This window comes from Periophthalmus magnuspinnatus, chromosome 9 (assembly GCF_009829125.3).
Source record: "Periophthalmus magnuspinnatus isolate fPerMag1 chromosome 9, fPerMag1.2.pri, whole genome shotgun sequence".
Lineage (NCBI taxonomy): Eukaryota > Metazoa > Chordata > Actinopteri > Gobiiformes > Gobiidae > Periophthalmus > Periophthalmus magnuspinnatus.
In genome coordinates this window covers 17,063,394-17,075,842 of record NC_047134.1, presented here as the reverse complement: position 1 = coordinate 17,075,842, position 12,449 = coordinate 17,063,394, and the positions used below count along the sequence as shown (strand labels likewise).

The following is a 12,449-nucleotide window of genomic DNA, read 5'->3' as shown; positions in this document are numbered from 1 at the left end:
TGTTTGGTTAATAGAAAATGCATGGGGGATATGCCGGAGCATGTCATTCAACCACACTTATTATTCCCACTGTTGCATGGTTGTTAGAGTTATCAAATCCAAAGAACACATAGGGGCATTGTCAAGTCTGTGTTATACAGGGTTTTGGTGGTTTAGAGCTGTAATAGTCCCAGGGGTATTAACAGGTTTATAGCAAAGCTGCAACTGAAATGTCAACAAGGAACAATTCGATAAATTTTTCTCTATGAACGCACTGATTGCCTCTGAGATTCTATGGTCTAGAAATATATACCACATAAGAATTACTAGTGGTGCAAATATGTAAGAGTCTTCTGTCACATGGATAAAAATAATATAATCAAATAAAAATAATATGATCAAATATAGATAAAACTGAAAGGTCATAAGCTTTCAGTTTTATCTATATTTGATAATATTATTTTATATATCTATATATATCTTTATATCTATAGCAAAAACGAGCATATAAGTATAACTGCTTATGAATCTCTAGTGCAGTGGTTCTTGGACTTTATCAGGCCTGAATTAGGGGTAAACATGGTCTAAAATTAAAGTAACCCATGGGAAAGATAGTTCTAAATTATGACTATCACAGATTTGCCTTTAAAATAAAACACCTCTCTAGTTGAATATACTGAATACATTTGCAAAATGTAAATGCAAATGTAAAGTAGCAGATGTTGTAACATTCCATTGTGCCAGTATAGTCACATGTCACTATGAGACAAAAAGACAAAATGAAAAATGACTAAAAATCTCTGGTTATAAGATTACATTTCTTGCTATTGAGTTATGTTTTAACTCAATAAAACTCAGGATTGCTCCGAGAGGAAAGCTAAAGGTCAGGGTGAGATCCCTGAGAAGCAGAGTACACATCTCAGGCCCATCCATCATGTCTGCATTAGTGACAGTAAAGTCTCAGATTAGAGTTCATGTTCTCGTTCACATTCACCTTAACACAGCAGGCAGGAAACTGCAGCCACACACTGTGAACTAAATGGAAGGAAGCAAACGTTCATGTAAAAATACTGTTACTGTGATACATGCAGCAGTCTTTACTGCTAGTGCTAAGGTCAAATGCTCATCACAGTGGCTCTAGTAAAAGCTGAATGGATTTCTGCTTATGATATGACGACCATTACAACCTTGTATACAGTACCATTCCAAAGATTACTACTACTACTATGACAAAAACTACGAAAAATTACTTATTACCCCAATTCAACATATAGCTGCGGTTTCCTTGGACAAGACACATAGGCCTGAGTCACTTTGTGTGAATGGATGATTAGCCAAAATGAAAATGACCAATTGTTACCTACACTCTGTTCTACTACTACCACTTAAAATCCTGTGAATATCATGACATGAAATCACAAAGCACAATTTTCTCCAAAAACCAAGTGGATAAATACTATATTTCTAGTCGCATGAACACTTGGCACTTTTTTTCTTCAGATTTATCCACTTCCCCCTGTCAAGATTATCTGATTCAGGCATTATCTAAACTGCACCTTGATTTTTCCAACAGAAGATAAGATGCTGTTGATGCAGTGATAGCAGGTCTCAGATACAGGAAACAGCCCTTCTCAAATAGTATTATTTGGCCTAAATTCATACATGCTTCATCTCGTTATTTTCCGCACATTGTACTTCAGTTTTTCCTGAATGGCATGTGATCTCCTGAGACACGTGCGAGAGAGGAGTCCTTTGAGGGGCAGATTTGGTTTGACATTCAATAAGAGAAATGTGTGTCAGTGAACGCGCTCTCTGCATTATCTGATATATCCATCCCACCGTGGTATTAACAAACACACCTTGCCTTGATCCTGGAATTATCCCCGACTCCCGGTTAGTTTTGATAGCGATTCATTGTGTGTTAAAGGGCATTTGTAGATGGGTTTTTAACTAAAAATAGGCTCTATAACAATGTCAAAAGCTGAAAATATATATGCATTTCTCTTTGTGTGCACAAGGGGTCGCTGTTACCTTGCACTGAAATTCATTTAAAGCTTGGGAAGGTTCTATCTGATTAAAAGCAGCAAGAACAGCAAAAATTAAAATCGGGAATCAAAAAGCAATTAGGGTAAAAAGTCCCTCTGGTGTCTTTGTTTTTACTTAAACTGCAGATACATTTTCCTGGACTGCAAATCACCAATGACCTGCAAAAATCTTAATCAATGAAACGCCAGAACTGAGAAACTTGGAGGAATTTGCAGACTAAAGATTTAAGGTTTGAGATGTGGCCCTGTGTCCCTGACGACAACAGCACGCCTCATTTGCCCTCGCATAAACAAAATGCATGCTGTATATTACTTTAATGACTAAACAAATCTAATAGCTGTATTAATTTTAGCTGCGTTTCCCTGAGGCAAACAACCAACAAGCTAATTTGCAAAACGAAGGCACACGACGAAAGCACGCAGACAACATCAACAGTTGATCAAATGCCAATTATTACGCAGCGCAAACGAGCTTGATGGCGCGTATGTGTGCCTTAAAACGCCCACACGTGAGAAGAAGGGGACAGAGAGAGAAAGAGAGAGAGAGACAGAGGGATGGGGACGAGCGAGGAAAGGAGGAGGAGGAGGAGGAGAGGCAGACCGCACGTCGAGAGGAGAGCAGCGGGGAGGAGGAGGGGGGATAGGTCCACTGGCGCTCGGGAGTCCACAGAAGAAGCTGCTATTGCGCATACACACTGTGGTCCGCTCCAAGTATGAAGCGCGTCCCATTTCTGTGCGTGGGGAGCCGCATGGACCGTCTGTGGAAGAACTTATGTTTAATTCTCTCTTTTAATTGAAGAGGAAAAGTGATGCTCGGTACGGAGGCGCTGGGAGGCTGTGTGCGTGTGAACTGGTGTGCTCCCTTGGTGAAGGCAGTTTAATGCGCTCCTTATCCAGCAATTTCAGAGGATTACTTTTTCCATATGTGAGGGATGGGTAAGTCATCTTTCGAAATATTGTGACACAGTTCCAACCCCTTCAGGCTAATTCATGATAAGATGCTATTAGTCATTTCATTTGTCAGGCTGCGTTTGGAGTTATTATATTATTCCTTCAGCCTTACATTCTGTGTGCTCTGATCTCAATCCTTCATAAATGCAAGCTAAAAAGTCATTCATGTCTTTCATTAATTCTTCATGAACAGTTTTTGATGTGTGAGACATGGACATCCAGCTGCTACTCTCCACACAGTCTCACGCTTGAAGATTGAATTTCTCATCGCCTCCTTTTAAATGGTGGTTAGAGTTTGATTTTTCACTCTGTGCCCACACAAACAGGTTCTGGGATGCTGGACTGGAGGTTGTCTTGTCTCCTGGTGCAGGCAGCGGTTCTGCTCCTGCTCAGCGAGGGGGAGAAGATGTGCCCCGCCAGTTGCCGCTGCGAAGGCAAAATTGTCTACTGCGAGTCGGGAATCTTCCAGGACGTGCCCGAGAACATCACAGTTAACTGCCAGGGCCTTTCTCTGCGCTACAACAACCTCCTGGGGCTGCTGCCGTACCAGTTCGCCCACCTCAACCAACTCATCTGGCTGTACCTGGACCACAACTCCATCAGCGCTGTGGATGCTTTGGCGTTTCATGGCGTCCGAAGGCTCAAGGAACTCATACTAAGTTCCAACAAAATAAGCCATCTTCATAACAATACCTTCAGTGCAATTCCTAATCTACGAAATCTGGACCTATCCTACAACCAGCTGCAGTTCATCCACCCAGGGCATTTTTTTGGCCTACGAAAACTACAAAACCTGCATCTTCGCTCCAACGGCCTCAAGCAAATTTTTGTTCGTACGTTTTTGGAGTGTCGGAGTTTGGAGTTTCTTGACCTCGGTTACAATCGGTTGCGGAGTCTTACGCGAACAACTTTTTTGGGTTTGTTTAAATTAAAAGAGCTTCACTTGGAGCACAATCAGTTCTCCCGGATTAATTTCTTTCTTTTTCCACGCCTCACCAACCTGCAGGCCCTTTATCTACAGTGGAACCGCATTCGAGCTATCAGCCAGGGCGAGCGCTGGATTTGGCAAAAGCTGCAAAAGTTGGATCTTTCTGGGAATGAGATACAAACGCTGGACCCGGTGGTTTTTCAGTGCATGCCTAATTTACAGATCCTCAATCTAGAATCAAATAAACTCAGCAGCGTCCCCGTGGAGGCAGTGGCGGCTTGGACATCTCTCACCACCATCAGTTTGGCGGGAAACTCTTGGGACTGCAGGCCTAGCATCTGCCCACTAATGGTCTGGCTCCTAACCATCCGGGACGCCAAAGATATAAGTATGATCTGCAGCGGTCCCAAGAGGGCACAGGGCGAGCGAGTGGTGGATGCCATAAGGAACCACTCCACGTGCCCGGACAATGTGTTCTCTACCACTGCTCTACTTCTCCTTCACACGTCAACCGCAGCTAAAAACACCACAAGCCAGCATCCCACAACTGTATCCCTGGAGTTGGATGTTCCTGAAGCTACAGTACAGATTCTGACCCCTCCCCCTATCTATCATATAAGCACTGACAGAAAGACAACAAAAGAACCAACTACTTTTACAAGGACCACTTTACCTTTCAATCCCGAAACCCCCACTACATTCATTCCTGAGATACATTTCGAACACATGTCTTTCCATAAAATCATTGCGGGGAGCGTGGCCCTGTTTCTGTCTGTGTCATTGATTCTCTTAGTTATTTATGTCTCGTGGAGGCGCTATCCCAACACCATGAGGCAGCTGCAGCAGCACTCTGTCAACCATAAGAAGAGGAAAAAGACCCGCAAGCAAGAGCAGGACCTAAACTCACAACTTCAGGAATATTATCTGAGCTACCATTCCAACTCGGAGACGATGGACTCTCTGGTGAATGAGGTACGGCCTTGCACATGCACCATATCGGGATCCATAGAGTGTGAGGTCTGAGAGAACACTCATTCAGCTTCTAAGAGAAGTGCAGTTGCCCGGCAGAGGTGTCTAAATGATGTTTTCCGTGAGTTGAAATGCTTTTTATCTCTTAATACACGGTGATGGATTTTTACAGAGCTGAAAGAAGTACTTGGGGGCATTGTGCGATATAATTACGTGCATGGAAAGAAAGAAGAGGAGGGATGAGATGGGCATAGAGATATATTTGGAGCGGGGCTAATTATTGCACGGACTGACACAGGAACGCTGACGGGGTCATGCAGGTTGGCCGTGGAAGAGGAGAGGTAATGACTGGACTTGCTACTAGGGAAAACTCACAGTGACAGAAAGACTGGTCCACTGTTGTCATTTGATATGGTCTTTATCCAACAAAGGCAATTTATACACCGATTTTAATTTATACTGTATGCCACTGGGGGAGTATGGGAGCATCTTTGAGTACATGTGTGCATCTATCTGTGCCATTTAGTCAGTGCTGGTTGTGTTCCTCTTTTAAGTTGAAGTTTGTCTAATTATTTGGCAACAACCTGCCTTAATGCAGAGTATCTACAGTGGAACACAATGAAACAAATTGTAATGAAATGCAGCTATGGTTGGATTTGTACCTGCTGGAGTTGTTGTTTCTACACAGAGGCTACAATAAATTCTTGTGAAGTTTGGTCACAAGTCACATTTTGTGGCTATAAAAATAACTGTTACACTATCAATGCACTTACATTTTATTACAGTTTGTTCAAACATGTGTCACTGGTAAATTGTTGATATACATATCAAATCTATTAAGTATGTGATACTGATTCTTTTATTTGAAGAACAGTTTTTGATCCACTGCAAATAAACAGTAAGTCAAACCCCAACACCAACACTCACACCAAAATACACGTTGTTGCATTAAAAAAACTAAACACAAAATCCATCTTTATGTAGTGGCTAATTTTTTTAATTAACCAACGAAGTCATGTATGAAATAAAAAGCTGAATAGTGAATATGGTGGAAGATACAAACTGTGAACAAATTGGTAGAGAATAAATGTGTCCTTAAATTTAGTAAAAAGTAAAACCCTGAAAAGCATGAAAAAGCAGGATTATAACTTTTTATAAACGATTAAAAGCTGTACTCAATTCACTGGTAAGAGATTTTTTTTCTATTAAAAAACAATCAAGGCTGACTACATTTTCAAAGGACCCCTCTATACAAAGTAGTTTCAGTTTAAAGTGAAATTTCATTAAAAAAAAAACCCTGTGCCATAGCCTTTGGAGCACCTTGTCCTTGCATTAAAATATTTTGCATGAAAAAATATGAACCTCCAGGACATGTTTAGTTGATAAATACAAATAAATCAAGCAAAACGTTCCGGCAGGTGAGGAAATACTTTTTATTTATGATGTCACTCTAATCCTAAGGAGACATGTTATGCAAAATGTCCTTTTTTGTGTGTAATTCATGAATTTTGAGCAGTCTGTTTTTCTATAATCAAGACGCCATTGCTCCAAAAATTCCAATTTTCCCCAACCCCCATATGCTCCCACAGTTCTGTACTTACTTCGGCCTTCTTTTTGTTTTTTTGTCTTAATTGCAGTGTGTTGCCATTTTGGCTCAAATGAAAACAAAATATGAACTGCAGCTTTCCATAGGAGGGGCCGAAAGCATTGTCCAGCAGCGAGGGACTTTTTGATGACGTTTAAGGTGATGTACCATAAAGGAGCAAGTGAACAAGTCATTTTAGATTGATATTAAGATTTTCAAAAGTCCAAAATATAAAATACCAATCGGGTATCACACATTATAACTATTTAGCAGATAAGAGCATAATATGTCTTCTTTAATACTGGTCAGTCATAGTATATTAAGACAATAGTGCATTTGACTGGGATGGATCACTGTTCAGAAACATGTTTTGCTGTTAAAATTTGACAAGAAAAATTATTCACTAAAATAACTAATATTTTTGTGTCTTACAATCCAGTTCTGAGGACCACACTTTAATCATCGCAAAAAAAAAAAAAAAAAAAAAAAGCCACAAAAAAAAAAGCTTCTGTGTCGCATTTAAGTCTTGCACTCAAGATTTTAGCTTTAGAGATTGATTTTTTGTTGCAATTTTTGTGTTTATCTCCATCATTTGCAGCTTTCTTCACTGTTAATAACCTTCTCAAGATTTCTGCACTGTTGTATGGGTCCAACAGAACTCAGTGACGAAGATATTGACTTTCCATAATGGATTTTGTATCATTTCTGGATATGCATCATTTGTGTAAAGACTGTGAGGCATTCAATGTGATAATGATGTATGATTAAAAGAACCCATTGAATTTAATGGAAAATTGTGTGTTTGTCAAAATGCCATTATGCTACATACAAAAGCATCCCCCTTACGCAGGCTATGCATTGAACTCCCAGCGGCACACATTTTATTGGATAAGCTGATGTATTGGGCTATAGTAGACATATTTCTTGTCACGTGTTGGTATATATAGTGTTTTCTGGCTTCATTTCGCTGTCCTCTGTTGGCAGTGTATTGACAACATTATTTATTAAATCTAGGCCTCTCAAACTCAGGATATAGCAGCCCTGAGACATTGCCAAACCATCTTCTTTTGTAAAATAAAATAAATGAGTGGCTTTATACTATTTTACTGCTCTGGTTGTAAATAGCTTTTAATGGAAAACTGAGCCAAGACATTTTTTGCTGTACTGAAACAAAGGGTGGATTAGGCGAATTTTTATTTTTACTTTATACAATCACAGGCTTGGACATAATTCATTTTAGCCATGGAGGAAACGAGAGCAGCTTCTGAGAGACTATGGGTGTTACGGGTCAAGGCAGATATGCTATTAGGAATAGTTCACTACCTTGGTCTGTCTCCTCCTCTCCTCTATCCTACTCACCCCTCCTGCCCTGGCCTCCATTTTGTTTCTCAGATTTTTTTTCTTTTTTACTTTCACGGCTAGCTGGCTGTGATGAGAGTAAATTAACCTGCATCAGGGGACATATGCGCATGTGTTAAGCCAGGCAGACCACTACAGCGTGTTTTAATAGACAGCAAGAAGTGAAGATTTGTGCTCAGTAAAAATCAAAAGCTTAGTTGGATTCTTTAATTGTAATTAGTTGTGCACAGCGCTTATTTCTAACACATTTTAGAATCCTCTTATGTTTCTAATGTGAAGAGGGAGTCAAGAGCTGTAATAAAGCAAAATGGTGTACTGAATTAAAAAGTGGTTATATTTGTAGCTTGTCAAGTGTCTTGCCCAAGGACTCAAATGCTGTAAACACATCGTTCACGTAGTTTTGAGAGATGCAAAGAAAGGCAAGAGACTCCAGATAAGTAATGCATCTGGGAGTGGCAGTAGCTCAGCTGCTAGAGTGTTTATCCACTGATCTGAAGGTTAGTAGTACAAATCCTGCCAGCTTTCTTAGATTTGGGTTCAAATCTCGCTCTCGACATAACATCTTTGGTTGAGTGGTCAAAGCCACTGACCAACCTGGTTGATGGTGTGATTCCACCTTCTGTCATTGTGTCTTTGGGCAAGACACACTGTCTGCATACACTGTGTGAATGGGTGGGAATGGTGGCTCGATGTAAAGTATAAAACTACAGAAAAATGTGACCATTGTGACAATAATACAGAACAAGTTTGTTTACCATTGGAATTTGAACATGTGAACAGTTAATATAATGTGTTAGTTTAGTCCATTCAAGTCTGCCTTACACTGTATTCCCACTGAAGATGCAGATCACAGATGAATAGCAAACAACTAAGTTAAATCTGTCAATTGGACAAATCTTGTAGGAGTGAAGACGTTTTGCTGCTCATCCAAGCTGCTTCTTCAGTTCTGGTCAGAATGCTGGTGGCCACTGCCTTTTAAATCTAACTGAGGAGAGGGGCTAACTACACTGAAACTGTAAACATCTATTGTCTCCAGTTTCAGCTAAAACTACCCTATTCAGCTCTTAACGACCTTGCTATTGTTCTCATTGTTCTGGGTCTGAGGATGGAGTTGTAGATGGGGGAGAGATTATGTCTCAGGCCCCCATTTCTGTTTGAGGAAGGATTCTCTTTCCTAACAAAATAGCTTCCTTAACTCCTCTCTCAAACCATTTCTTTTCTCTGGCTAAGATCTGAACTTCACTATCTTCAAAGGAGTGGTTAGTGGCTTTAAGATGGAGATGCACGGCGGACTGGGGTCCAGAGGAACTCTCCCGCCGGTGTTGGTACATCTTCTTATGGAGCAGCTGTTTAGTTTCTCTAATGTAACGCTCACTGTACTCTTCACTACACTGAATGGAGTAGACTACATTACTTTGCTCCTCCTTTACTTTTCCCTCTGTGTTTGTACGCACCACTTGAGCTCTGTGGTGTAGTGTCCGGATCACTCCGAGTTTGTGATGCAGTGGATGGCGTGAATCAAACAGCAGGTACTGGTCCGTATGTGTAGGCTTCCTGTAAACTTCTACCTGGAGTCGCCTGTCCTCTCCTATTGTTACTGCTCAATCTAAAAAGGCCAGTTTGTTCTCCTTGGCTTCTTCCCATGTGAACTTGATGTTAGGATCCACAGCATTAATATGTGCAGTAAAAGGCTCCAGATCCTGAATTTTGATTTTGGTCCAGTTGTCATCCACATATTGAAACCAATGTGTGGGTGGAGTACCTGGAAATGAGGCCAAAGCCTCCTGTTCAAATTGTTCCATGTATAAATTAGCCATGATAGGAGAGACAGGTGAGCCCATGGCACAGCCGTGGATTTGCCTGTAGAAGTTTCCTCTAAACTGGAAAAATGTGGTATTGAGATAAATTTCCAGCAGTTTGCAGATTTGGTCCGGTGTGAGTTTAGTTCTCTCTTCTAGCTTAGTATCCTGCAGTAGCCTCCTCTTTGCTGCCTCCACCGCTACTGATGTGGGGATACAAGTGAAAAGAGAGGTGACATCAAATGAAACCATGGTCTCATCTGAATCAAATTGAAGATGCTTGATTTTGCTCACAAATTCAGCTGTTTTTTTCAATATGGTGCTCCGTGTTGCCCACCAGAGGAGCCAGGATGGTCTTCAAATGTTTGGCCACATTGTATGTGATGGAATCAACACTACATACAATGGGTCTGAGGGGTACTCCTTCTTTGTGGATCTTAGGGAGGCCATAGATAGAAGGAATGGAATCACCAGGATAGAGTCTGTAATACAGCTGTCTATCAGTGGCTTCCTCCTTCTCCAGCTTCTGCAAACAGTCTATGATTTTCTTCCTGTACCCACTGGTGGGGGGTTTCAGCAGTTCATAGGTGGCTTGGATGAGCAGTGAAATGTCTTCACTCCTACAAGATTTGTCCAGTTGACAGATTTAACTTAGTTGTTTGCTATGGATCAGACCTGGACGACTGAGGGTCTACACAGACATCACAGATGAAGCTATCCACAAAGAAATGTCAAAAAAGAGTGAACTGGACCTTGGGACAGCTGTGCTATGATGATGTTCCCATCAGAGCTGCCAACTGAGAATCTTACAGTTATAAAATGACAACTTTACCACACTTTATTACAGTGCCATGCCTGGATACCTGGGAAGGTGTTAGAAACATCATCAGAGATAGACTCTATGCCAAATCAGTACCATGTTAAGTAGATAGTCTCATTTGTTCTTCAATGCAATGTATGAACTAATACCTCTAATCAAGGTTTTATGCACGCTTCATTTATCTCCAGTCTGAGGACTAAGACAGGTCAAAGGTCATGTGGATATGGATTTGTGATCTCATATCATTCACCGTCTAAACATGACTCAGGTTTTTCTCTCACCCTCTGAGCAGGAGTACGGCATGCTGCCAACTGAATTCATATCCATATATTTACCTCCCTGCATGCATAGTATATGATTAATCTCTCTCCAAAAGCCAATGGGAATATTAATAAGACCATAGAAAAATTCCACAAAAGGACGAATGATTTGTTGATTCTACTTCTGGTAATTAGTGTTTGATTTGTCATATTGTGAGCGATGAAAAGCGATTTTGCAGGTTTTCTTTGTGTAGCCAAGAAAAGAAGACTGATTGAGAGCAGCGGTCAACATTACACATGTTTTGTAGAGAAATTATAGGACAACTCTCCACTCTACTGCTGAAGGCAGAGAACATGGTGTGCCATTATGGTGACATATAGCACCAAGAAGTACTACAAAATACTTGCTTTTTCACCAGAATTGTCTAACTATGTACTCAGATTTTTCACAATGAATAAACTGAATATGGCAGGTTTTTTGTCATAGACCAGTTAGACGCATACACGGGTACAACAGCAATAAGAACAAAAGCTGAATTGACTTTTTGGGGGTTGTGAGTGTAAATTACCTGCCTCTCCATCCACATTATGGGTCAGATTAGTTTCAGCTTTCAAACTTGAGAACAATGGAACATGACCACTTGTGGTGAAAAATGTGTTCTATGGTTTAACATACAACATACCTGATTCTAAAACATTGGCTAATTGTAGAGATGTGAGCTAGAAAAGCCACTTAGCATGAATGCCAAATTATTTGCAAACCACAACATATACCACTAGGAGGCGGACTGTTTGTGTTAATGATCTATAGAGGGAGAAGCCAAAAAGAAAGATGAGAATTATTAAAACACATGACTAAGAAATACGTCATCATTATTGCAGATGTTAGTTCAGCAGCACAATGGTAGAAGTAATCTATGCTTCTGCTGTTGCCTCTGTAAAACAATACACACGAGCACAGCACAAGAGTTGGAGAACATGTTGTATACACTTCAGAGATGAAAAATGTCTTGAGTTAATCGAGGTCTATTATATGGGGCTATGGGTTTCTGGTGCAGATAAACACAACCCATAAGAAACCCATTACATACAGCCCTACGTAAAAAAAATACCACTAAGCCATAACCATAAACCCCTCTGCTTATATCCACTATTAAATGCGCCTGTATATAAATAAATAACACTTTATCCTTGCATGTGTTTTCAGTACTTCGTTATTGCTGTCCCCACGCTCTCACACTCAGCGACTATAACCACGGACTGGAAAATTTTCAAGGATGATTGTGTCAGAGCAGGTCTAAATTGGACAAAAAGAGTTCAAATAGACAAGTAAACAAGAGATGTTTTTCAGTTTTTTTTCCTCATCCATTCTGGCTGTTGAATGAATCAACAGGACGAAGTCAAAAGTAATGGGTCAAGCTCTGATTAACATGGAAAAGATATAACTAAAGCAGAAACATGACAACTGAGTTATATGACATGTTAATGGTAGTTGTAGTGATTGTAGCCTGAGCACGGCGCATTTTTTAATCTATGTGCACAGAAAAATACTGTTTGATAGAAAATTAGGGAGTTTGTAAGATAAGGACTTTATTGATTTCACAGTGGAGAAATTCACTTGCAAGTAAGCGCTTAATAGACAATCAAATAAAAGTGCAAAAGATAAGGACTTTTACAAATAATTATTCTACTAAAATTGATTAAACAAAGTCAGAAGTAGATATTTGCACAGTTGTGGTGGAAGGTGATAAAAT

At 40.3% G+C, this 12,449-nt stretch overlaps 1 protein-coding gene across 2 annotated transcripts; it reads left to right on the top strand.

Moving 5' to 3' along the window:
• The first annotated feature begins 2,788 nt into the window (after positions 1-2,788).
• On the top strand, positions 2,789-6,923 carry lrrtm4l2 (leucine rich repeat transmembrane neuronal 4 like 2). 2 transcript variants are annotated; one of them, XM_055224165.1, is made up of 3 exons: positions 2,882-2,960; positions 3,302-4,528; positions 4,610-5,165. In XM_055224165.1, the coding sequence occupies exons 1-3, from the start codon at positions 2,957-2,959 to the stop codon at positions 4,924-4,926; spliced, it is 1,548 nt and encodes a 515-aa protein (XP_055080140.1). In that variant the 5' UTR covers positions 2,882-2,956; the 3' UTR covers positions 4,927-5,165. The 2 variants fall into 2 exon arrangements, with proteins under 2 accessions (XP_033828415.1, XP_055080140.1); XM_033972524.2 differs by having other exon boundaries at positions 2,789-2,960; positions 3,302-6,923.
• The last annotated feature ends 5,526 nt before the right edge of the window (positions 6,924-12,449 follow it).